The sequence below is a fragment of the Pleurodeles waltl genome, chromosome 11 (genome assembly GCF_031143425.1).
Source record: "Pleurodeles waltl isolate 20211129_DDA chromosome 11, aPleWal1.hap1.20221129, whole genome shotgun sequence".
NCBI classification, from domain to species: domain Eukaryota; kingdom Metazoa; phylum Chordata; class Amphibia; order Caudata; family Salamandridae; genus Pleurodeles; species Pleurodeles waltl.
Genome location: NC_090450.1, coordinates 947,026,101 through 947,053,370, shown reverse-complemented (window position 1 = coordinate 947,053,370; position 27,270 = coordinate 947,026,101). Strand labels below are relative to the sequence as shown.

General features: G+C 43.5%; 1 protein-coding gene across 2 annotated transcripts; it reads left to right on the top strand.

Annotated features, from left to right (window-relative positions):
• The first annotated feature begins 490 nt into the window (after nucleotides 1–490).
• On the top strand, nucleotides 491–26,453 carry GUCD1 (guanylyl cyclase domain containing 1). Of its 2 annotated transcripts, none has more exons than XM_069215118.1 (6): nucleotides 491–766; nucleotides 7,831–7,915; nucleotides 17,765–17,873; nucleotides 19,612–19,703; nucleotides 20,877–21,118; nucleotides 23,570–26,453. In XM_069215118.1, the coding sequence occupies exons 1-6, from the start codon at nucleotides 709–711 to the stop codon at nucleotides 23,659–23,661; spliced, it is 678 nt and encodes a 225-aa protein (XP_069071219.1). In that variant the 5' UTR covers nucleotides 491–708; the 3' UTR covers nucleotides 23,662–26,453. The 2 variants fall into 2 exon arrangements, with proteins under 2 accessions (XP_069071219.1, XP_069071218.1); XM_069215117.1 differs by having other exon boundaries at nucleotides 507–766; nucleotides 17,765–17,930.
• The last annotated feature ends 817 nt before the right edge of the window (nucleotides 26,454–27,270 follow it).

The following is a 27,270-nucleotide window of genomic DNA, read 5'->3' as shown; positions in this document are numbered from 1 at the left end:
CCACCCCAGGCCCTCCTCCTTCCACCCCGAGGCCCTCCTCCTTCCACCCCCAGGCCCTCCTCCCTCCACCCCAGGCCCTCCTCCCTCCACCCCGAGGCCCTCCTCCCTCCACCCCAGGCCCTCCTCCTTCCACCCCCAGGCCCTCCTCCCTCCACCCCAGGCCCTCGGCTCCCTCCCGAAGCCCTCCTCCCTCCACCCCAGGCCCTCCTCCTTCCACCCCGAGGCCCTCCTCCCTCCACCCCAGGCCCTCCTCCCTCCACCCCGAGGCCCTCCTCCCTCCACCCCGAGGCCCTCCTCCTTCCACCCCAGGCCCTCTCCTCCCTCCACCCCAGGCCCTCCTCCTTCCACCCCAGGCCCTCCTCCCTCCACCCCAGGCCCTCCTCCCTCCACCCCGAGGCCCTCCTCCCTCCACCCCAGGCCCTCCTCCCTCCACCCCGAGGCCCTGCTCCCTCCACCCCAGGCCCTCCTCCCTCCACCCCGAGGCCCTCCTCCCTCCACCCCGAGGCCCTCCTCCCTCCACCCCAGGCCCTCGGCTCCCTCCCGAAGCCCCGCCCCCACGCCGACCAGGACCGGAAGTAGCGGGCCGGGGGAGGCGGGACTTCTGCCGAGGGATCCAGGAGGGGGCGGCAGCCGGCCGGGGAGACGGAGCCTGGGTGATCGGACTCGGAAGGGCATGACGCGCCCCCCAGCCCCTGCCCTGCCAGCGGCATGAAGAGCCCGAGGGAGGCCGCGAGAGGGGGGCAGCGCCCCGGCCTGAAGCCACCAGGTGAGGCGGGAGGGCTACCGCACCCGTGTGTGAATCTCGGACTCCTCGGCCCCCCAGGGCCGTGCACACACACATGGGGATAGATCACAACTGTCCTTCATCTGCCCCACAGTCCCCTCAGCTGCTCCGCCAGCCCCACAACTGCCCCACACTCACCTCACCAACTCCACCCTTCACACAGCTGTTCCACACTCACCTCAGCTGCCCCCAACACTCCCCTCAGCTGCTCCACCTGCCACACAACTGTTCCACACTCACCTCAGCTGCCCCCAACACTCACCTCAGCTGCTCCACCTGCCACACAACTGTTCCACACTCACCTCAGCTGCTCCCAACACTCACCTCAGCTGCTCCACCTGCCACACAACTGTTCCACACTCACCTCAGCTGCCCCCAACACTCACCTCAGCTGCTCCACCTGCCACACAACTGTTCCACACTCACCTCAGCTGCCCCCAACACTCCCCTCAGCTGCTCCACCTGCCACACAACTGTTCCACACTCACCTCAGCTGCTCCCAACACTCACCTCAGCTGCTCCACCTGCCACACAACTGTTCCACACTCACCTCAGCTGCCCCCAACACTCACCTCAGCTGCTCCACCTGCCACACAACTGTTCCACACTCACCTCAGCTGCCCCCAACACTCCCCTCAGCTGCTCCACCTGCCACACAACTGTTCCACACTCACCTCAGCTGCTCCCAACACTCACCTCAGCTGCTCCACCTGCCACACAACTGTTCCACACTCACCTCAGCTGCCCCCAACACTCACCTCAGCTGCTCCACCTGCCACACAACTGTTCCACACTCACCTCAGCTGCCCCCAACACTCCCCTCAGCTGCTCCACCTGCCACACAACTGTTCCACACTCACCTCAGCTGCTCCCAACACTCACCTCAGCTGCTCCACCTGCCACACAACTGTTCCACACTCACCTCAGCTGCCCCCAACACTCACCTCAGCTGCTCCACCTGCCACACAACTGTTCCACACTCACCTCAGCTGCCCCCAACACTCACCTCAGCTGCTCCACCTGCCACACAACTGTTCCACACTCACCTCAGCTGCCCCCAACACTCACCTCAGCTGCTCCACCTGCCACACAACTGTTCCACACTCACCTCAGCTGCCCCCAACACTCCCCTCAGCTGCTCCACCTGCCACACAACTGTTCCACACTCACCTCAGCTGCTCCCAACACTCACCTCAGCTGCTCCACCTGCCACACAACTGTTCCACACTCACCTCAGCTGCTCCCAACACTCACCTCAGCTGCTCCACCTGCCACACAACTGTTCCACACTCACCTCAGCTGCTCCACCTGCCACACAACTGTTCCACACTCACCTCAGCTGCTCCACCCTTCACATCAGCTGCTCCCAACACTCCTCAGCTGCTCCCAACACTCCTCAGCTGCTCCCAACACTCACCTCAGCTGCTCCCAACACTCACCTCAGCTGCTCCACCTGCCACACAACTGTTCCACACTCACCTCAGCTGCTCCCAACACTCACCTCAGCTGCTCCCAACACTCACCTCAGCTGCTCCCAACACTCACCTCAGCTGCTCCCAACACTCACATCAGCTGCTCCCAACACTCACATCAGCTGCTCCCAACACTCACCTCAGCTGCTCCACCCTTCACATCAGCTGCTCCCAACACTCACATCAGCTGCTCCCAACACTCACCTCAGCTGCTCCCCTTTCACACAGCTGTCCCACACTCACCTCAGCTGCTCCCAACACTCACCTCAGCTGCTCCACCTGCCACACAACTGTTCCACACTCACCTCAGCTGCTCCCAACACTCACCTCAGCTGCTCCCAACACTCCCCTCAGCTGCTCCACCTGCCACACAACTGTTCCACACTCACCTCAGCTGCCCCCAACACTCCCCTCAGCTGCTCCACCTGCCACACAACTGTTCCACACTCACCTCAGCTGCTCCCAACACTCACCTCAGCTGCTCCACCTGCCACACAACTGTTCCACACTCACCTCAGCTGCCCCCAACACTCACCTCAGCTGCTCCACCTGCCACACAACTGTTCCACACTCACCTCAGCTGCTCCACCTGCCACACAACTGTTCCACACTCACCTCAGCTGCTCCACCCTTCACATCAGCTGCTCCCAACACTCACATCAGCTGCTCCCAACACTCCTCAGCTGCTCCCAACACTCACCTCAGCTGCTCCACCTGCCACACAACTGTTCCACACTCACCTCAGCTGCCCCCAACACTCACCTCAGCTGCTCCACCTGCCACACAACTGTTCCACACTCACCTCAGCTGCTCCCAACACTCACCTCAGCTGCTCCACCTGCCACACAACTGTTCCACACTCACCTCAGCTGCTCCCAACACTCACCTCAGCTGCTCCACCTGCCACACAACTGTTCCACACTCACCTCAGCTGCTCCACCTGCCACACAACTGTTCCACACTCACCTCAGCTGCTCCACCCTTCACATCAGCTGCTCCCAACACTCACATCAGCTGCTCCCAACACTCACATCAGCTGCTCCACCCTTCCCACACTCAACTCAACTGCTCCACCCGATCCACATCTATCCCACATTGACCTCAATTACTCCACCTGCCCCACAACTATCCCACACTCACTTCAGCTGCTCCACCCTTCACACAGCTATCCGACACTCATCTCAGCTGCTCCACCCTTCACACAACTATCCCACACTCACCTCAACTGCTCCACCCTTCCCACAACTGTCCCATACTCAACTCAGCTGCTCCACCCCTCCCACAACTGTCCCACACTCCGGTCAGCTGCTCCACCCACCCCAAAACTGTCCCACACTCATCTCAGCTGCACCACCCTCCTGCAACTGTCACACACTCATCTCAGCTGCACCACCCTCCTGCAACTGTCCCACACTCCTCTAAGCTGCACCACCCTCCTGCAACTGTCCCACACTCATCTCAGCTGCCCCACCATTTCACTCTTACCTCGCTCAGCTGCTACACTCTCCCACACTGTCCTCCATAACTACCCACCATTCTCCATATGTGTGCAACACTCACCATAATTGTCCAGACTCTCCATGACTGCCTCTCCCTCTCCACAGATAAGCAATGCTCTAACTGCCCCACATCTCTACAACTGATATAACCACTCCACGACTATTGCAGCTTTTTTATAACTGCCCTACCTTTGTTTTTAAAACCACACCATCCGCTCTACAATCAGACTTCTCACCAACTGGCCTATCATCTCCACAACTGTTGCTGTTTTTCCCAACTGTCTCACACTCCTCCTCACCTGTCCAATCTCCTCTCCCCCCCCACTCCCCATCCTCTCCTGCCACGCCCTTAAAAAAAAAAAAGGAAAAAAACAACTGTCTGGCATTCAGCAGAACTGTCACACTCATCTCGGCTGGCTCCCACAGTTACACACTGTCATTCACACTACATATGAGCTATCTGCTCTTATTACACATGAATCACCGCATGTAGCTGGCAAAACGGTATGTATCCACACTATGGAAAAGGCATCCTACTTGACCACTTCAGGGGAAACCTTGTGTCTGCATCTAGTAGGAGTGGGTTTTTCTTTTCAACATCTCTTCGCGTGGTTTAGGTAAAGTGGCTACAGGCCTCAGCATTTACATTTGACAGCTTACTGTGTTATGTGACATGTTCTTGCTTTGCTTCCAGTGAACTCGCACACTTGATTAAAATGATTTGTAAAAGGAAAGCCCAGGTAGTGACACTGCTAAAAACTACTTGACCCTTCTGGCAATTGGACAAAGAACAGGTGTTCTGTTCACACTGAACCTGAATTAGCAAGTAAGATGCCTTTAAATCTTATTCTTGTCACATTTGCTCTGTGTTCAGAGACAGAAGTCAAAAGTCAGTTTGTCTTCTTGCAATGCAAATACTTTTCCTTGTGACTGCAGAGTTTCAGGATTTTGTAAGGTGAACTGTCTGACCTGTGTGAAACGAAAGGCTGTGGGTATCAGGTCTTTCCTAACACACACCATTTATATAACTAAGTCAACTTAACACACATTTCAAAATATATTTCAGTAGCTGTGAAAGACCATTTTTTTGTACTTGTGTGATGAAAAAAATATTTTAATAGGATGGAAAAAAAGTCAGAACACTTGGTGATGTGCAAATGATACAACTGTATAGTGTATTAACAATAATCTGTGAAAATTAGGTTTCAGAAAAAAATATTTATCAGTAAAGCTGCAAGCTAGTGGGAAGGGTTTTGGACATTTCTTGGAAATTTACTGTAAATGACAGTGTGCTACCCCATCATGCTTTAGTAATAAACTTATTAAAAGTGAGTTTTTAAACTGAGAAACACTCCTGCCCTGAGGGCACAGCTGTTAGTAGACTAAGGGCCAAGTCATGCATGAATCATGTGTACCATATATGTGGGCTGGATTTATTATACATGGAACAAACGTTTAGTGTATTTAATCAAACAAAAGAGGACTTTTACACGGCAGAAATGCTGAACTCGCATATTTGAAGGTTCACTCATATGTGAGAATGAAAAAAAAGGTGACTGTAAAATACAATAAATGTCTCACTACGAGGCCCTTGATTTACCTGCTCATCCACTGAGGACATAATATGAACAGAAGAGTTTCAATACCTTTTGCTTTTAAATCGCCTGAGGGAAATATTCATCAAGCTCACTTGTCCCAGAGTCTTTCTATATTGCTTGCGCTTCGCCCTGTTTCAGCCAGGGTGAGGCGGCGCCAGGCTGAAGATTTCTCTGAAGTTGCCAAATACAAATTAAGCACTCGTCTGCAACTTCCCTGAGCTACGTGCACATAGCCCGGAAACTAAGCATACATCCTCATTCCCAGAAGGAATTTACCAGCGAGTGGAGCTGCATGGCATCTTAGAGACTGAAACGGCTCACGGAGCCCACCGCTCAACGGAAAGGGATTACACTTCTGTGAGCTCCTTTAAAATACATACAAATAAACATAAGAAATATATAGTTTTTATTTAAAGAACATTTGGAACCAGGAATGGGAATGAGAATGAGGAGTGCAACACGTGCTTGGGGGGAAAACGTGATGGACCGAAAACGGTCACAGTGAGAGAACAGCGCAGAGAGCGCTCGCTGGCGCTGAAAAGCAAAAGCAGTTAATAACTAAAACCATGTTACCCAAACAAACAACATTCATTTAATCAATACCATAATCATATAAATCTTAGCATAACATACAACATAGAGAAGTACTTATCTTGACTGTAGAGCAGCAAGTAAAGAGGCAATCAAGATGGTGCTTCACTGATTTGTAGGTTATGTCCATATACTATTGGTGGACTATGATAAAGGCTTGGTTTAAAGCCTCACGGGATATGTAATATATGTTGATATGTTTTACTGTTTTTGATTGCCTGCTGTTTTTGGAGTAGTAAAGAGAAAGCATAATTTGAGCTTCCGGTCCTGCCATAGAATCATGGAGGCAGTCTCAAAGCTCCTTAAATTATGTATAGAATACAATTTAATAAGCATTACAAAATTGCAACTATTGCAGTAACCCCTCCCCCCCCCACACACACACACACACAGACACACACCCAGTTATGTGACATTAAACCGATTGTTTACAAAAAACTTTGTCATACAAAGTAGACCTTGATTTAAGATTACTTGGTTGAAATCGTAACGATTTAAACCTATTTTTTCCTTCTGCATTTCATTCCATGCTTTAGAACTTATAGACAGCTGATCGTTGGCCAAAAACAACTTTATCTGCTTAAATGAGAAAAGTGCTCAAAGGTGTAATCCAGGAGCGGCTCGTGGGGCGCAGAAGGGGTGAGGTGTGGGGGGGATGAATAAACATTCAAGTAAATTAAATTAAAAAAAAAAAAAAACACTGTCTCCACTGCCTCGCCACTCCTTTTGCTCCTGTTGCTGCTGCAGGCTCCCAGCCTGCCCTGCGGTCAATCCTGACGTTGCTCAGAGCAGTGTCGAGATTGGCTGGGAGCGCCCACCCATGGCGCTCCCAGGCAGAATGGGATCTGGCCAGCCCGAGAAGAGCGGCCAAACATACATGCGCAGTGAAGGGGTGTGCTGTGCACTCTGCTCGTCATCCCCTTGGCCCCGCTCCTTTAAACGAAAATGATAATAAACACTGTTTAATATCGTTTTCTTTTAAAGGTTTTGCAGCTGACGCTGCTGACTGGGGGTGATGCTCCTCCGCCCTAATGGAGGAGCCACCCCTGGTGTAATCTAAGATTAGGGCTCAGTTGAACCTTAAAATAGTAATAAAACATTTGAAGATGGAGTTCTGGATCTACACACATGCCTGATATTTAGAAAGGACTCCACCCCAAGAAGCTCACTACAGAAGAGTATACCAAATTTAATAACTGACAATAAAGTAGTCTATGCTTTGTGTACAGTCTAGCAGCATAGTTCCACATTCCCAATGCTGGTGTAACTTTTCCTGCTGTTGTAAATTCCCTTGAAAGAAAATTGATTTTTCATATGTATTGTGCGAAAAGCCTTTGTTTAGAAATTTGTTCCATAAAAAATATTTTGGTTCTTGTTTATGACAGAATTCTGATCTCCATGTGTATCCTTTTTTTTTTTTTGTTGTTGTTAAGACAATTGTTTTTAAAAATTTTTTTTTTTACTGTTTTTGGGAATTCATAGAATGTGCAGTTAAAAAAACAAAGTAATTTGTAGAACAAAGTCTTTGGTTTCTTCCTGGTAGGAGAGCAAGGGTGTGCATAGTTCCAGACTGTTGCTGCATCTTGCTCACCAGCCTCAGCCGAAAATGGCATATCATAAATCTGAGAGTGTGAAGGCATAGTAGGATGTTTTATGGACAGGGTCGTATTAACCTCCTCCTTCGAGGAGGTGGGCCACATAACCTATCCAAAGGGTGCTGTTTACTAGAGAGACGTTTCTGGAGGAGAGTGTAAGCCAGAGGGCTGCTGAAGGCCTGAGTAGACTAGAGTATTGGCAGAGTGGAGAAGGTCTGGCCTACGAAAGGCAGTAGCTCTATTATATTTATTTTGTTGAGCTTTGTTTTTATGTTTTTTTTTCTTTCTTAGAGGACCACATCCAGTTGAAAGTTCCTGCGATCCAACAGTCTTATCACTGGGATTGTGGCCTTGCCTGCTCTAGGATGGTCTTGCAGTAAGTTAAAACTCTATTTACACCAGTCATACTGTACATCTGAAGGGACTGATTTGATGTTGGTATTTTTTTGAGCATTTTTTTTTTGAGCATTTGTATGCTACCGTAAGGCTCCATAGTACCAGAATACAAACTTCAGTGAGGTTATATATCAAGGAACAAATAATCAGCACTGATATGAGACCCTGTGAAAGGACGAGGATACCAGCATACCAGCTCTGTATTTTGGCCTAAGGGGCACAGGGTTCTTTGAGCAAACTTTAAAAGCTAATTTTAAAAAGTAAAGACAAAAAAAAAAAAATGCGAACTGAGTTTTGCCTTACATGCAAGGGCTGTATTGCGTTAATATATCAATGGTATTGACTCTATCATGTAAACATAATTTTTGGAGGTACTTAATTTTGTTGGCTTAAATGCTTTTGGGTGGTATTAAATTTGTTGTGCTAATTGTAGGTGCGAGTGATGTTGCATTTACTTCTGATAAATTCGGATATCAGCAACACAAATCCATTTCTTTAGCATTGGCAAGGCTGTTGACAAATCCCATAAAAATGTGTTTGCGAGAGGCAACCTTAGGGTTTGTGTTTTTTCCCTTTTCAACATGAGTGGTGATCAGGTTAGTCACTTTGCTATGTAAAAGATTAAAATATAACACAAAGAAGGGCTACTAGGGGCCCCTACATGGAAGGCTGTGTGCAAGGCTCAGGATAGGGTTTGCGTTTTGCTCTTATGTGTGCTTATACAATGGAAATATTTATTTTCCAATAATACAACATTTCCACAAGATATGCTTTATTTGAGTAATGCAGTACATAGGTGTCGTGTATAGAGAAGACCCTTGCCCAAATAGTGGAGGACGTTTCAGTGGAATAGAGGACAGCCACTCAAAGGTTAAACCATCTTTTTTGTGGGGACATAAAGTATATTTTCAACATATTTGATAATGTCCAGTCCCTGACCACCAACACAGGTCTAGTTGCAGTGAGAAAGGTAATGGTAATATCATTCATGTTGTGAAACGTGGTAAGGTTGTAGCCAAAATATTGTTTTTGAGCTGTACCAGGAGCAGATGCCTGGCCAGTGAAGCAATGGGATAAACTGAATTTTGCAGAAGGGATGGCTTATGGCAGGTTAAGTTACCAGGACGTAAGCATGAACCTGCCAAGATATTGTTAGGTTATATTTTGAGTTATCTAGATAACTTAGGGGCCTTAGTACACAGGATTGATTATTCCCCAGCTTATATACAGTGGGTGGGATTTCACTTGGCGAGAGCATGTTTGCAGGAGCTAAACTATAAAGTGGCAATACCTGAGGGTGCAAGTGGGAGATACATATATGAAGAAAACCATGGTGTCACATGAGCTCCTGCCTCCATGTCCTTGCATCATCTGTTGTGCAGATGGCTGTAGAGTTACTGATGTGTGCCAATGAGTGGACTTAACTTATGGAATTGACAGTGCATCCCGTTCTTGATTTTAAGACACAGTATTGTGTTTGTGCTAGAATGATTTATTACCATCAGTGCATATTATTAGTTAGACCTGGCATCCTTAGGGTGGTCTTACCCTAGACTTTTTGCCTTTACCTCCCGTTTTGTTGCTGTATCTTTTTGTTGGCCTTAAGGCTATAAGCACTTTACCACTGCTAATCAGTGCTAACTTGCACGTGTTTCTTCCCTAAAACATGGTAACATTGGTGTATCCACACCCGGCATATTTAATTTACCTTTAAGTCCCTTGTAGGGTGGTATACCATATACCCAGGGCCTATAAATTAAATGCTACTAGTGGGCCTGCAGCACTGATTATGCCACCCATTTAAGTAACTCTGTAATCAAAACTCACGCCTGCCACTGCAGAGCCTGTGTGTGCAGTCTCACTGCCACCCCGTCTTGGCATCTAAAACCTCTTGCCAAGCCCAGAGCTCCCCTTTTCTTACATATGTCACCCCTAAGGTAGGCCCTCGGTAACCCATACGGCAGGGTACCATATAAGCAAAATGCAGGGTATGTACCATTAAGTTTTTCATGTCCTAGTAATGAAAAACTTCTAAAGTCATTTTTCATTACTGTGAGGCCTGCCCCTCTCATAGGCCAACATTGGGAATTCCTTATAAAATCTTTAAGCTGTTATTCCTGATCTGAGAGGAGTAGCTGCATCACGTTTAGTACCATTTGGATGGTAATAATAAATCCTCTTTACTGGTAAAGTCAAAATTTAGAAAGTGGACATTTCTCTGCCCTGTGTGCCTACAGCCTGTTTCCAGTACAAGTCTGGCTTGGACTAGGTAACTGCTACACTTGTGTATTCCCTTCAGACACCCACAACACAGGGTACTTGGCTACATCTGCATACTGATGGGTCTGAGGTTGTGAAGAGCTCACACTTACATTTCAAAGGGTAGTGCCTAGATCACCTCCCACTCTGTCTGGAGCTCAGGCCAACCTGATAGGGGGACCAGTGTACCTCCACAAGAACTCTTTTGTAGTCACCCCCCACATCAAAGGCACTTGTCAGTGTAAGTACGGGGTCTCTTGACCCCCTCAGGTAGTACATTGCTGGACTAAGAAGAAACCCTGCTGGAGTAAAGGCAGCTGTGCCAGAAGGTTTGCCACTCTGCTGTGACTGACTCTTCCTAGGAACTGCTGTGCTGCCCTGCTGACCTCTGCCCTGCACACTGGAACCTAAGATCCCCTCCAGAGTCGCTCCAAGGACTGAATCGTTTGCCCCTGCTCATCTCCTACTTACGACAGCGACAACCTTGTAAGCAGTTTGCTGGCTTGCCTCCCTGTTCAACCCAAGATCCTGCGGACGGCCAAGACCTTATTATCAGTTTCTTTTGCTCCAGAAACTCAATTTCTAACAAATCTAATTGGATAACATCTGGAAGTTCCTTATTTTTTAATTAAAGCACATATATGTACAATTTCACTGTGACAGTTTCCATTGGGTAGTTGTGGTTCAACTATACCGTCTATTGAAAAGGCAATTTGTGATTTGCCCTTAACTTGAGTTCACAACACCGGATCTGCACCAAATATTTGTCACTTGCTTATCGTATCCAGCTAAGGTCTGGCAAGCCACATTTTGTGCAAATTCGTCTATTAGACGTTTTCCCATATTGGCCACCATTAGAAATTGTTCTTCCTCTAACAACAAAATCCTCTGGATAGACTTCCTCTGTACCTGGCATGATTGTAGAACTCCAATCCAAGTGTGCTTTTCCTGGTTTTGTGTAAACTTGTGTAGTAGTTTTTGAGATATTAGTGTTTAAAGTGGGCTTGAGATGGTTAACTCTTTCGTACATCTGACCATTTTGAAAAGTTGCCATTTCTGTTTTTCACATTTGAGCTTGGAATGTGATTGGCAGATGAAGGAGATCACATTTTGATTTCAGAAAAGTTGTTTGTGATTTTCAAAAACATTTTGATTGTTTTTTTTGTTTTTTTTTTTAACTTGAAAACAAGTAAAATAATGAAGGATGTGGATGAGTGAATGGAAGGGTTGTGTGGAAGGCTGTAGGGTAAGTTCCCTCAGGTCATCCCTGATGTACTTGGCCAAAGGCTGTGTGCAGCGTTGAATAGGTACACACTTACAGGTTCATTATGGTTCACAAACTCCAAAAAGTCCTGAAATGGCCACTTTTATTTGATGCAGCATGTGCACAGTAAGTCATGCTGTTCACCATGATCAATACACCACTTTGCTGATGGCTTATGAAAAACAAAGCCTCCCTACCAACAGCAAAATATGGCATTTGGGGTGAGTTATGGTGTGCACTTAAGGAGGGGAAGAAATAAGTCCAAAGAGAGAGCTAAAAGGCTAGTTATCACTTTCATTGTTTAAACAACACTTGTACTTCTCAGTGACCTGCCCTCTATGCTGGCAGCAGGCACTGTGACATCACACCTGTACTGTAATACATTGTTACCGCAGAACAGCGTTTTTACATTATTGTTACAGGCGACTAGTGATAAGGAAATAAGAACTGGGTTTTGTAAAGTTATTTCAAGCTTATCCCACATATGTTTTACATAGGACAGAAAACAATATATATGGGAGGAAACGTGAAATAACATTTTATCATATTTTAATAAACATGCAACCATTTAAAAAAAGAAGTCTTTCATATAATGGAAATGTTTTTGTTTTCATGCTTCACAGACAGGTACCATATGGACAGCACTCCTTACAAACTGGTTAGGCACAGAGCAGGCAGTAGCAAACATTTCTTGTGCTAATATAACTAATGTTATAAAAGGCACCCCCTGTTAAGTTCTGTGTCCATATAATTTATACTGTTTATTCACAGTACAGTTCACAGACCACCAACCCGTACTTACCTCTAGATCAGCTGATCAAATTTAAACCTTTACTTGATGCAAGTATGGAGTGCATTCTGATGTAATCATTAACATAGGTAAAGTAGTAGTTGCCTAGGTAATCTGTGACCAGGAGTTGTTCCAAATACAGAATGATGCATCAGTCTAAATTACAACACATCTTTCCCCCATACAATATTAACAGAAATTGAAAATATGAAAGATACATAAGAAATTGTAATGGTGACACTGGGAAACAAAAGTTTTATATTCATCCTGTAAGAAAATTGAAAGAAAAACACACTAGGGAAAATAGATTCATTATAAATAATGAAGAAAAATACTGATGCCTGATTGACTACATAATCCTTGAACTAGGCAGGTCTGATCCTTGCCCTCTGAGCAGAATTCTCAACAGGCTTCTCACAGGCTCTACCTTGCTCAACACTTGAGTCCTTTTTCAAAGAGTATTTACAATTCAATTTAGACTTATCAACATCAATTTTTGTCAACCGTGACATGTTTAACACATCCCCCAAATCCAACACTACCACGTTCTTCCTTAGTTCTTAAATAATGAAAGGTCCCATAAATTTAGAACATCCTTTCCTTAGTGTCCCAGGTTTCCTTACCAACACATTGTCAACAATACTCCGGTTTTGTTTAGATACCATTTCTTTTGTTATCAAATTAAGTTTTATACTTTCTTGGTGAGAAATTCTACGAGAATTCAGATCTTTCTCAGATGGAGGTACTTCTCTTATCCCAGTATTTAAATTCATCCATGCTGGGTTAAGTTTATTGTGTGGTTTCCTGTCTCTTAATGCAGCAAAAGGAGTCACAGAAATAACACCATTTGGTGTATTGCGATGAGGCCACCATGTTTCTCTCAGAACATTTTTCAGGGAATTCTTTGTTAGTAAAGCTCTTTGTGCACTACGTTTTACTATCTTGTTCATACTCTCCGCTACACCATTGACGTGGGGGGAGTACAAAGCTGTTTTAAAATGTACTATAGACAATTCTTGGAGAAACAAGGATATTTCTTGTGATACACACTGTACCCCATTGTCTATGATTATACACTTGGGAACACCTTCCTGAAAAAAATCTTCAGTGAGAAATTCAATCACCGTTCTTGTGTTGACAGAAGCTACACACTTAGTGAGTACCCATTTAGAAGTCTAGTCGACTAACTACAAGATATACCACTCGTGACATACCAGCAATTCAAAATGTCCTGCTATGTCTAATCCTAGCTTGGTCCAGGCTTCTCCTGGATTTCCACAGGAGATAAGAGAACTGTTTGGGTCTTCCTGCATTTGTCATTGTGTGCACACTGCCAACAATCTTTCACAACTTCCTCAACCTGGCGATCCATACCTGTCTACCAGTACCACTCTCTCTTTCTGGCCTTAGTCAAATTCCTTCCCATGTGTCCTTTATGTGCTAAATTTATGATTTTGTTTTTTAAATCACTAGGTGGTAGCACTCTGTTGCCCCTCAGAAGCCCCCCCCACCCAAAATGCTCTGCTCATCTTTGACATTTAAAAATGTGTTCAATTAACTATTTTCAGGCCATCCATTAATTATGTGTTCTTTTAGTGTCACAAAATCAGCAACTTTAGAGTTGGCTTCATCCCATTCTTGGTCATCAACAGCAGTCTCACTTACCAAACCAACCAATGAACTGTCATTAAAACCTACTTCTTGATCAATCTGTAACCTTGACAAACAGTCTGCCACACTGTTCTTAGGTCCTGGAACATACTCTACATTGAAGTTAAAATCCAATAACCCTTCTATCCATCATCTGATCCTGGGGGATAAAGTCTCCACTTCTATACGTGTAAAAACCTGGGACAGAGGTCCGTGATCAGACTTGACTGCAAAAGGTATGCCCCACAAGTAGAATTTTAAAATCAGGAATTGCCCAATACACGGCTAACGCTTGCCACTCTATCACCGATTATCTCTCTTCAGCACCTCTTAAAGAGCGAGAAGTAAATGCCACCACCTTCAGTTCATCATTCACCATTTAGAACAACACCGCACCAAACCTATGGATGCTGGCATCAGTTGATAAGACTATTCTCTTAGAAGCATCAAAATGTCCCAGAGTAGGTAACTTTCCAATGCTGTTCTTAATTTCACAAACTGAGTAGGTGCCTGTACAATACTGTTGGCCAAACCTAGCTTTGGACTCATCCCCTCACCTGAGATTGTGTGACCTAAATAGGTTACAGAAGTCACACTAAACTTGCACTTCTTTTTATTTATGAATAATTCTGCCTCCTACAAACGGCATAATACTTGCCACAATTTATCATCATGCGCTTGTTGATTTTGTTTCCCTATAGACTAAAATATTATCTTGTAAAAACAGTACTTTTTGAAGGTTTTCCACAACTTTCTTCATTACCCTTTGGAAAAGTGCAGCTGCAGATTGCCAGCCCAAAATTCATGCAAAAAAAATAAATACAGGCACCTAAAGGGGTTATGAAGTATGTTAAGTCTCTGGAATCTGGGTGGAGTAAAACCTGGTGGTAAGCAGAGGACAAATCCATGACACTAAACTTTTGCATTTTGTTATCACGGCTAATTTTTCTGAAATATTAGGAAGGGACTGTCTGTCTACCCATATGTGCTTGCACATTCTTATGTCTTTCACACCATCCTTTGGGGCCAAAACCACTGGAGCAACCATTCAGAGTATTCTGTCTCTTCGATCACACCCAATCTTTACAGTTTTTTTTCAACTCTTGTTCAAGTGAATCGATCATCATATGAGGAACCTTTCACACTCTGGTCACAAATAGTACAGCTTTTATTTTTTCAGAACAATCTAATGTTCAAAATTCTTTAACAAGTCTTAGTACCAAAAACCTTAGAGAATTCAGAATAAACATTATCAAGTAATTCTTCTGTCGAGAGATATAGTACTTTTTCTTGTATATTGGGATTTTAAATTAATCCCATGCCCCTTTTGATGTCTCCATCCTAACAAACTGTCTCCTCTCTTGGCAACATATACTTTTCCTGCTGTTTCTCGATTTGCAAATTGAATTTTCATTACTACATTTCCCAAGACATGAATTTTCACTCCTCCATATCCCACCGGGTTAATGTCAGGTGAAAGTAGTTCAGTTTTGCCCAAACAAAATACCATGTCCCAATTCTTGTCACCCACCATAGAATATGGTGACCCTGAGTCAACTAGTACAGTTAACTTTTTCCCACAGACCATTATCTCACATTCTGGCATTTGCAGTGGATCACCATCCACTAATCCATCATTCCTCACACTCAACACAAACTTTTCTTCCTCTTCTACACAATGCACCCCTTAAACTTTAGCCCCTTGACGTACATGAGCATAATGCCTCCTTTTTTTCCAAATGTTTTTTTTTTTTTACATGTGGCAAATCTTGCAAAATATCCTGGACTATTTGAAAGATGCTCTTCACTGCCACCCCTAAAACATTTAATTCCACCATTCCTGTTAGAATTGGTGTTTTCGCCATTGTTGAAGTGTGTGGTTTTTTTTTGGGGTTTTTTTTTTTGTAGGAAACTCACTATTAGGATTTTTGTAATCTTCATTTTTATCTGTCTCATTCTTTATCTCATGAACTCCTCTTCCTCCTTCATGGTTGTCTTTACCTTTATCATCTCTCATCTCACATGTCCACATGTTGGTATTTTTAGCCATGGTCTCTTTAAAATCAAAATTCTTCATTAGAAGTTTTTCTTGTACTCTAATGCTATTGGCACATCTAACAATTTGACCTCTTACTAGGGAATCTGCAAGTCCACCAAATTCACAGGTACATGCTAGCATTTTCAGAGATGCATCAATCTAAATTACAACACCCCCTTCTAAGTGAGCCTATATTAAGTAGCTGCAGTCAAAACACACATAATATTTTTCTTGGCATGATAAAACCAACATCTCCCTGGTAACTCTCCTGTTATTTTGCTTTAGTAAATATCAGCTTATTCACAAGGCATTGGGCCTGTTTTTAAGTCTGCCCGATATTGGAGAATGAGTCATTTTGGGTAATGGAATTTTAAGTATTTGCCCAATATCTAAAATTTTTGCTATGAAGCCACAATAAAGAACTTTGGTCTTTCAGTGACCAATTTGGAAATCTACCAGCTCTCTTACAAGGCAAAGGTAACCCTTTATGCTCTTTGTTATTAGTTGCACATTCTTTTGAATTTCAGCATGTCAAATCGAATGATGAAAGCCCATGCAGTGATTCATGACAGTTTATCACCAATGGAGATGGATTTTGCGAGCGATATATGTCCCTGCCACCTTTTTCGGAGGAATGAGTTTCAAGATTATCGCTTTTAATAAACACAAAATTTAGAACTGTACAAAAAACAAAATAGCCAGGATATGTAAACTCTGAGCAGGGAGGGAGAACACAGCAAACAACCGCCACATAGAAATCTTGTTGTTAGAACTGAAAGTAGGCATGTAGTAAGTGAGTCAGTACTTCCCAGTGTGTGTTCTCTGTTTTGTGGAGAAGAAGCCAAGTCTCAAAGCCTTCTCTTGCTGTACTGCTTCGATCTGGACCTCCCTACCCACCCAGGTGTAGCAACCTTCCAACACTGCTCTTTAAGATGAAAACAAAGATCTTTCTTTTCAAGCAGCACCACGTCCTTGGTAAGCTACAGGCTGAGGGATCCATACCCCCCAGTCATGCCTTCATGCCCCTCCTCAGCCCCAACCATACCTTTATACTTTACTGGTTTAGCCCATCTTTGTAAAGCGCTGTGTTGCTTCACATCTAGGTTTTCACTATGCATTCCATTACATGCATACATCATCAGTGTCTGAACTACGTATACAACAAAGGCAATTACCTCCGATCAAAAACAAAAGTCGAAACCCTGCGGTCCCATGCTCTGGGTCCAATAGTGCAGCAAGGAAAAGTAAAAACTGGTGTGTGTGTGTGTGTGTGTGTATGTATGTGTGTATATATATATATATATATATATATATTTATATATATTTTTTTTTTTCTCTGCAGCGGTTACTCGCTGTACAAAGATCTTAGGGGGAACATTCTTTCTACAGCTATCAGGGGAAAGACGTTAGAAGACAAATTTAGGCAACACAAATTGTATAGCATCAAAGAGTAGAGCACAGAGAACAGGAATTAATGCCACATATGTTGCATTCTGTCACAGCTGAACAGCAAATATAAATTCAGGCGTGTCTGTTCAGCTGAAGATGTGTATATGCCTACTTTTATTTTTTATCCTGTACCTGTTCTCCTGTGTTGTCCATTGGTTGCACGTCCTGTACCTTTATTACCTTTGACAACATTGATATAGCCCACAAGCCAGAATAGTCGGTTTCAGTTTGAACAAATATATATATATATATATATATATATATATATATATATATATATATATATATTTTTTTTTTTTTTCTTTTTTCTTGTAACAATTTTTTGCAAGTGTCCTTCTTTTCTTTCTGGTTTTGCATGACTTCTTCCTTCCTTCCTCAGGTACTTGAGCCAGCTAAGTGAAGAGGAGTTCCAGAAAGCAATGGGAGAACTACGACTGACGAAAAGCATTTGGACCATTGACCTGGCCTACCTCATGCGTCACTTTGGGGTGAAGCACCGCTTCTGCACGCAGACACTGGGGGTAGACAAAGGCTATAAGAACCAGGTCAGCATTCTAGAATGTTGTGCATTCAGCATACTCCCAGAACTATGTGTCCCAACCTTTCATCTACCTTCACAGTTTTTAGGCATATACTTATGACCAGAAGCAACACCATGGCAAAACAAGTCTGTAACATACGCCCAACATGATTGCATTTTGCTAAGGTATTCTAACCACCTGGGAGCATAAGAGCTCTATTAAGGGTTTGGCGTAGTCTGAGCTTGCCAAAAGCATGTTTTTAGCCTCGTATAGAGGTGGAGAAACTAATGCATTTTTTACTAAGGAGCCCATGCTGTAGACCTGGCAGTCCATTCATCATGGGCCACCCGTCATAAGACCCTGGTCCTCCGCCATGTTTAAGGTGCACTTTCAAACAAGAAATTACTGCCAATACAAATGAAAAATGGATCACGATTTCATGAAAACCAAGGCAATGTATTTTTTTTTTTTTTTGGATTTGTTACTTCGTTTAGGATCTTTTGATGGTAGAACGATTTTTTTTTAAATGTGCAAAACAGTCTGAACTGATACTCCTGTAGCTGAACCCAAATTAGTAAACAGATACTAATAAATTACATCAGGTCTTAATAAATAAATATATGTAGTGTAATGTAAACATCTATCTCCTGCAAATAAAGACAAATTTGATCTGTGGAAAAAGTTGATAGATATTTTTCCCTTGCGATGCAAAAAAAACTGAAATAAAACCTGCAATTTACCAGCCAATAAATCATATTAAACCTGTCCACTCTGGTTGGTATTTATACCTGAGGTGGAACTAGAAGTGGTTGTGGCATGATCTGACAGAATCACGCATTTTTGGCCCAAAAAAATATTGTTTTATAGAAGGCTATCTTGATCTGAGTTCAAAGTCTCAATAAAAGCCAAGGATATAAACATCTTCCCTTGCCATTTCTGCATAAACTAGTAGCTGCCTACTCCTTTAGCATGAGGATCCAACAGAAGTTAGTTCTGAATTCAGAATATGTGTGTTCCAGTTCCAGCAGCGGTACTGACGTAATTCGGAGTGTGAGTCTTCCCAGTACCTGGTATGCAGTTAGCCAGACCAAACTGAGATGACAAGAAATGGCTGCCTGGACTGTCATTTATTGGTTCACATGATATTAATTAATGGAAGTCCTTTAAAACAGTGGTTCCCAACCTGTGGTCCTTGGACCCCTAGGGGTCTGCAGAGCTTCCTCAGGGCTCCAGTAATGATAAAGTGGGGGTCCACAGAAGTCAAAAGGTTGGGAATCACTACTTTAACATGTGGCGTGCCCGCTTGGCGTCTGTGCAAAAGGGGGCCATTGCGCAATGTGGTTCATCTGGGGAGCTACACGAGTTGTCCTTGGTGGGCTTTTGGAGCTTTAAGAATTGCGACACCGATCTCTTGTTTCTCTCTGCCTTGGTACAAAGTAGTAATGTTTAAAGATCACACCTGCATAGATGAGGATTGGTTGTGAGCAGGTTCATGAAACATTTGCTGTTCTTAGTCCCTTTCCATGCCATTAAATAGACTTAGCTAATTTGAGCAGGGACATCTGTTAAAATCTAAACGGTCCTGCATACAAATTTGTTTCCCCACGCAGTACAACACATTGTGAGACCCCCAAAGTCTGGACTGTAGCTGCTATGGCATCCTTTTGCAGTATTTGTACTTGTTCACAACTGCCTTTTCTCCCAGTCTTTCTACAGGAAACACTTTGATACAGAAGAGAACCGAGTGAATCAGCTTTTTGCCCGAGCCGCAACCTCTGGGGTGGTGGTGGAGAAACGGTGAGAAATGGTGTTTTCTCTTCTCCTTTGTTGCATGAGACTTCAAAGCCGAGCTTCTGTCACCATGGACCATCCAATGTCAAATAGACGTGCACAGTCTTAATTTCTGTGATATATGCAATCCTACACTCCCATGTGTGGTACACAGCATGTCACCGTAACATTATACCACTGTAATCTTAGGACTGTGAATGCACCATGAGGAGTTTGCTCACACCACCACAAAAAGTTCTGGGCTGTGTTTCTGGAGACAGTTTAAACTTGGTTTACAAATCGAGTCCATGTTATTTGCAGACTGGTGAAGTTCACCACTGACTAAGGTATCTGAAGGAAGACTTACTAAATGTGTCAGAGGGGTCCAGCAGTTTTCAAACTGGTGTGAGTTCACTGTTTTTTACTTGTGTAAGTTGAGTTTGTGACCATTTTTGTGCAGTCTCTGACCTCAAGCTTTACTCTGTGCCTCACTTGACAACATGTGTTTTTCTGCTGGTATTTAGTATATCTTTGTTCTGCTTGCCAGTACTAGGAGCAGAGATTTGTGATACTTAAGGCAGGGGTGGTTGATGTGCTGAGCCTCCCAACTTCGGGCTACTTCATACTGATTGCTAAGACAATAGCTGTAGTAGGTCGAACTGGGAACAACCTGTCTCGAGGAGGAGGTCTCATGTTGCTGCTGCTTTCTCTTCATCTGCTTAATTTACTAAGGGCCTGATTAAGTGTGCCCCTTGTGGGAGGCGTTCACTACCGCACCCAGATAACACTGATGTGTTGAGAATTTAATTGGTGCAATAATTCACATATTCTAACTTTTTAGGAAAAAAGTGCAGATTGTGGTCCTTATCGCTCCGAAATCTGCATGCCCTGGAAAATACTGGACCTTTTTCCTCTGTGAAGTTCCCACAGATGTGACATGCTGAAACTCAACAGAGGGTGCAAGCTATATTGCAGACATTTTTATGAGATGTTAGGTTCCAGTAGTCCAATCGTACAGATCTATGGAGCTTGCCAGAGCTCTTCTTTATGTGTGGTGTATTGTTCAGTCCTTTGAGTCCGAGTTGTTCAATGCAAGCCCGTTCTTGACTTTGAGTAGGGAATGAAAATCTGCTTCTGTCTGTAGGATGCAAGTATACACTAAGACTTGCCTCACCTGCCTTCCTTGTTCTTTGTCCCTAGCGCGGTGAGGATCGAGGACCTGCAGGAACACCTCTCTCAGGGGCACGTGGCCATAGTCCTAGTGAATGCAGTGCTGTTGCTCTGTGACCTATGCTCCAGCCCTGTCAAATACTGCTGCTTCCTCCCTATTGGTCAGAAGTGCTTCTGCAGAAACCCTGATTACCAGGGCCACTTCATTGTGCTGTGTGGCTATAATCGGACTGTGGGCAGTGTCTTCTACAACAACCCGGCCTATGCTGACCGTGAGTATCCACAGATAACTGCTTCGCCCCACTCACAAGCAGTGCGCTTTCATGGTCATTTCAGTACGCCTGAAATGATCTTCCCTTTGCTTTCCATTGTATTTTTTTTGGTTTTGTGTTTTTTTTTTTTTTTTTTGGTCACTCTAAATACTGTACAAAAAAAGCATAGTCGACCGAATTCAAGAAAGCCAAATCCTCTAATCTTACTTTTCCTGCTTTTCCTTGATGGGTGTCCATTTTCTACCACTGAAAGAATACGCCATAATCTTCACATTACGAGCACAGCCTGAAAGTCCTCTCTCTTGTGTGAGGGCTTTAAGGTGTCACTCTCTTTATCTTCTTTTTAGTTGGTATTTATTTTGGTTTTTTTTGTATACTTTGGTGGCTTATTTGCTCTTCTTACAATGAAGGTAGGGTATCTTCGTCTTATTTTGTATTGTATGTTTATTTACCTTTTCTTATTTTATCTTTAAATTGACTTCTGGTTTATGATCTGCATTGTGCTATTCTATGAAATTCAGTGTTTCCTGTTCGAGCAAACCTTACTACATCAGTCCGGAAAAAAAAAAGCATTGGCAAAGCCAGTAGGTCTTGTCTTTGGGAACTTTTGGCTTTGCCAATTGCCAATGGTTTTTAGCAAAGTCACACAGCATCCCAGATGCCCTTGTCTTGTGTTGGCCTCAAAAACTAATCACAAGCTCCATCAAGCCTATTGATGAGAAATGTTTTACCCATATGCAATATGTATTATTTAGCTTGAAATTTGGCTAGAAATTTGTGTTGAGAGGGGGAGACTGGCCAGTGGAGGTTGAAATAGAGGAGCAGTGACAATACAGCCACGTAATTTTTTTAGGCATGTGCACCAGTCATCCGAGATACATCGGTAAATGAAAAGTACTGCAAAAGTGTGTGTGTTTTTTTTGTTGTTTTTTTTTTTAAACAAAGCTGGTGGTTGAAGGACTGCAAAGGGCAGTCGCTGGAAGAAGCATGGACGATGAGGGAAGGGCTAAAGCAACATGGAGGACAGAAGGGACACCGAGTGTGGGGACACAATAAGGGTGGAAAAAAGCAACGTGTTGCTGTGGCCACAGATGTGAAGCATTGCATTACAAGGATGCTGCAAGGGGAACGTGTGAATAAAGATAACAAAACAAGCAGCGATGAGGGTGGGGGCATAGAACAGACACCCTCTGAAAATTGCGTCTGACATTTGATCTTGGTCCTTGAATGCTCAGCAAATATAACGAGTTAAGAACAAGATTTAAAGGCCTGTTTACAAACGCAGAGGGAGTGAAAACAGACCCATTGTGTGAATTGCTTTTAAACAAAGAAGAAAGTAGTTTCTAAAACAGATGCTAAAATGTGACCAGTGGATTGATATAGTAATAAGTCCCTGCTCTCGGGGAGTGTTAAACACTGGAAATGGTATGATGCATGCACGCCATGGACAAATGGGGAGAAAGAATAGGAGCGTGCTGATGCAGCCAGCAAATGGTAAGCCTATGGGCGGGCTTAAGCCCACAGAGTATATACAGCATGTCTCGGAGAGACAGCACTAGCACTACCTAAAAATGCTGTGCGTGTCCTCAGGGTAGTGCTGCTTTTTTTTTTCCTTTTCTTCTCTTCTCCAACCTCCATGCTCAACAATAGATTTTCCTTTCATACTGAGCTTAGAACTAGTTCTAATACTAATATATAGATTTAGTCATCGATGTGTTATCCCAAAGGTATGTCAGTCCACGCTGTCTGCCAATAGTTCTTAAACTACAAAATACAAATGTTTTTCACCCTCAAGAGCACTGAGACAGTGGGCACCCCTTGGTGTAGTCTCTTCAGAGGCATCTTGTATTGAAGTCCTCCCCCCCCCCCCCACCTGAACTGGTGTGGTGCTATGCACTGTAATGTATTGTAAGGGCATTGCTGTTTGAATCCCAGTGGTTTCCATGAGCACCACATCTGCTTTATCCATTCTCTCCAGCAGCTACAGTCATTTCAATTTGCAGGGAGCAATATGGTATGCAGAGTTTAAATATGGTCATTTTCAAGAGTGAGTTAGTAACCCTTCTAGTGATGTGAAGGGTAACTTTTATCAGTCTTGCATGTAGACAGGTTGGTTTGAAACCTCCATTTTTTGACAATGTGCATGTGAGCTCTTTACTTTTCTCTTAACAGTGGATGCTTGGGAACCTCAAAGCTGATCACAGGTTGCTTTCAACGGTTCCCTTGCCTTCTCTGAGCTGTGGTAAAGGTCAAAATATGATTGTTGTAATTATTGTATCTGAGAGAGGCTTGCGTTTGCAAGTGTTTTCTAGAAACATGAACCGGGATTACAAGAAACATACTGTTTTGTTGGTTCATAATATTTTGGCTAGTACTGCTTTTAAAGATAATTTAGTCAGTATTTGATTTGTTGCTGTTCCCCTAAATCTAACTTTTTTTTTTTTTTTTTAGGAATGTGCCGCACCAGCATGAGCAACTTTGAGGAAGCCTGGCGCAGCTATGGAACAGATGAGGACATTCTCTTTGTTTACGTAGACAGCTGACCTCCGACCAAGGTGCTCTCAATCTTTGTCATAGCTTTTGGCATCTCTGGCAGGGTAACTGGCTGCTCTTCTCAGGACCTCAATGTTGTGCGTAATAGGAACAGATGAAGCTCAGGGTGAATGAAACGCAGCCCTGTGTGAACTGAAGTCTCAGCTGCTCCCGCTCCTGCAGACCGTTTCTTGATACGCTGAAACAGGAGCCTTTTCATAATGGCCATCATTGAAATCTACACATGAGCAAAGTCCTAACCTCTTAATTCTTATAAGTCCCTGTAGATATACCTAGACTGGGGTACATCTGAGATATAAGCACCCATCTTGAATTATGTTCCCTTAGAAATGGGTGGTTAATTTAGCAGCTGTTAACTATTATTGACTACAAAGCCTTCGTGCACCACACAGGATGTGTAGTACGTAATTGTGGACTAGCAAGCGTTGCAGAGCAGAACTCACTAATGCAGTCTTTTTTTTTTTTTTTTTTAACTAAGACAGCAATGTGGCATGGGAAGGTCTATAACAGTGTATACTATGTGTACGTGCAGCCTAATTTTTTTTAAGCAATAGCAGGTGCTTTAAGACTAAGCTGCTCACTGTGATAGTTGCATACTGGGCTAAGCTGTAATAAATCACTAAGTGAAGAAGATGGTAAGAGCAGACTGCCATCAGTGCTACACTATAGGTAAGTGTCTCTGAGATGAGCGTACGATTAATACATTTATCCACACAGAGGGGATTGTGCCTGGGTTGAATAGCATTCATGATATATTTTTACACAGTTAGTGTGAGGGCTGATCACTTTAGATATATATATATATATATATATATATATATATATATATATATATATATATATATATATATATATATATATTTATTCAAGTGCACATTTAGTGAGCAAGGGCCAGTTCCCATTGGGAGATACATTGATAAACAAGGGCATGGTGCAGGAAAGCACAGGTGCGAGCTGCAACTTTATCCACATGTAACGTGCAGGGGACATTTCAGGAATTCCTTTAGGAAGGCTTGCTCAGCTGACACACCCATTACCGGCCACGCTTGTGTTATAAAACGCAATGGATTTCTCGGCGGACATTTTGAAGTTAACCACCTGACCTCTTCGTGTTGGATGTTAAACCTATATATATAAGCCAGGTAAGACTCCAGTGGCACATCATGGCTATCTCCACGTGGAAGTTATTGGATCTGTTAGGAATTCTTGAAGTAACCAGAACAGTTTTTATTTTTGGAGTTTCAGAGGGAGTGGGCGGCACTCATTATACTAAGGTATTTCTCATTTAAAACATTGTGTGCAATGGTCACACTCGTTTTGCTTTTGGGTTCTGTTCTTGACCTAGATTAACAGTGGGGATGTTTGGTTGTTGGTTCTTCTGTCAACAGTTTCCAGGGTCTCTTTTCCCACCCCCCGTCCCTCCCATACATTTAGCAGGCTATGAGTTTGTCATTCTAGACCCATTTCTCTTAATCAGGTTATAAGTAACTGTTTATGTTAGAAATTTTATAACGTGCCCCTGGTCAAATTACGTTGCAAGAACTAGAAAGGGGAGAAATTAAGATATAAATAGTAATGAGAGATATTGTCAGAGCAAGGGTGTCTGCTCTGTTCAGCATAGCTTATTTTTTTCTTCCAGGGGCAATAGCATTATCTGCTGAATGAAAAGCACGTCAGCACATGTATAACATTAATTGGCATGCGCTGAGATAATCTGCACTTTGATTAGAAGAGACCTGAAAAATACAAAACCTTGTTTTCATGCTGAAGGATCCATGCATTAAAATCGAAGGCAGAATACTAGCACAAGATAGGTACTCTGTTGCAGAGCTTTTCATTCAGAATCAGCCCCTATGCCTCTCGGTACAGATAGATTGTGGCAATGTGCACTGGTGAGTAAACCTTGTTAAATGCCTATCTAGCCAAGGCTAAAGGAGCCTCTATTTTTTATTTTTGGTAATAAGAATATCTGACAGTTTGATATTTAGAAAGCTGCTACCTTTGCACATTTTTTTCCCCATATACTTATTCAGTAACGTGAATGGAATCCGACTTGACAGAACCGACCAAATTAATCGGCTCCGTTAAACCTCTTTAGTTCCCATCCTTCAAGATGTTGCACCGCCGTCGTGTTGTAGTTGCAAGAATAGAATTGGGTATCCACCTTCTGATACAGTTCCTATGTTTTTACTTGTAGATCTGTGCGCAATGAGATGTGTGCCAGATAGCGTGTTCCTCCGACCTTAAACTTCCCAGTTTATTGCTTCAATATTTCTTGCTGTGACCCTCCTGTGAGCAAAACCCAGTGGAAGTATTCATGACTCAAACATGGATGTTGGAGTAAGTCACATGGTTGTAGGACTTTAAATCCATAAGGTAGTGGAGACATTGGTGTAGTGAGTGTCCTCTTGGTCCCTTTCAAATACCTAAAGCATTGTGGAGTTTGTCTCAGCTTAGTAATGTGCTTTCTCTAGATAGCCCAACCTGGTGAGGACTTTGCAGGGGATACATCGCTTTCCTGTTGTTATGTGCTTGCAGTGCGGAGGCACACTTCCTACGGTTATTCTCTGTTTCCTCAGCTGACCCCCAACTGATGGGTGATGTTGAGACTGACCCAACATCTGCTGCCAATATTTTCCAGAGGGACTCTGACCAACAAGGACCTATTCTGCTTGTTCTTGAAACGTAAAAGGGATACCTTGGTCCATTGCACTCAAATTTTATACAAAAATATATTTTTTGTTAACAATATAAATGACTTAATAAAGAAAATTATTGTAAAGTTTTGTTTTTTTGTATGTGGATGATGGAGGGAAAGTGTTGGGAGGAAGTAGGTGGATGTTGTCGTTTGTGCACAGCTTTAATTTAGAAATTCAAGCTCCAGCATAAAACCTAAATAAATATTTGAACGAAGCAAATCACCTCAGTGTTTCTGTGCAGCTGCAGGTTAGGGTGCATGTGGAAGTTTAGTGCAGAATGCATTGATTTGCCCACATGTTCTCTTGTAGTAAGTTTAAAACACACACACTTTGCAATGGCTGCTTACTCACTCCTTCCACAAGAACCTCATTATCTCTCAGCAAGACCAATACTTTTAAGAGAATAAAGAGGGTATGTTTATGCAAAATACCATTACAGTGAAGGAATTCTGTCCTCAAATGTGAAGTAAACTGTATTCCATTGTCAGTGGTAATGGATAAAAGAAAGCCATCTCTGAAACATTCTTTTACCAAGCTTTGGCAAAATCAATAAGTCTTGCTTATGTGAGAGCTGTTGGCTTTGCAAATGTCTTTAAGTAATGTTGTGTAGCACAGTAGCTGCTGTTCAGCATGGCTAAAAGTGAGTTGAGTTGAGTGGAGTGGCCTACAGTAGAGTAGCATAGACTGGTGTGGCATTGTGTGGAGGGAGTGGTGTAGAATGGTGTGGCATAGACTAGAGAGGTGTAGACTGGAATATAGTGGCATTAAGTGGAGTGTTGTAGAGTGGTATTGTGTGGAAGGGTTGCATATAGAAGAATGATGTAGAGTGGGATGGCGTAGTGTGGCCTGGAGTAGTTCAGTTGTGGGTCTCACAAGTGTAAGAGACTGCATAAAGGGTAA

Excerpts from the sequence above, each read along its gene's own strand:
- GUCD1 (XM_069215117.1), top strand. The coding sequence starts at position 709 with ATGAAGAGCCCGAGGGAGGCCGCGAGAGGGGGGCAGCGCCCCGGCCTG. Across the intron at positions 17,931-19,611 it reads ACAAAGGCTATAAGAACCAG|TCTTTCTACAGGAAACACTT; the intron begins GTCAGCATTCTA and ends CTTTTCTCCCAG. Across the intron at positions 19,704-20,876 it reads GGGGTGGTGGTGGAGAAACG|CGCGGTGAGGATCGAGGACC; the intron begins GTGAGAAATGGT and ends CTTTGTCCCTAG.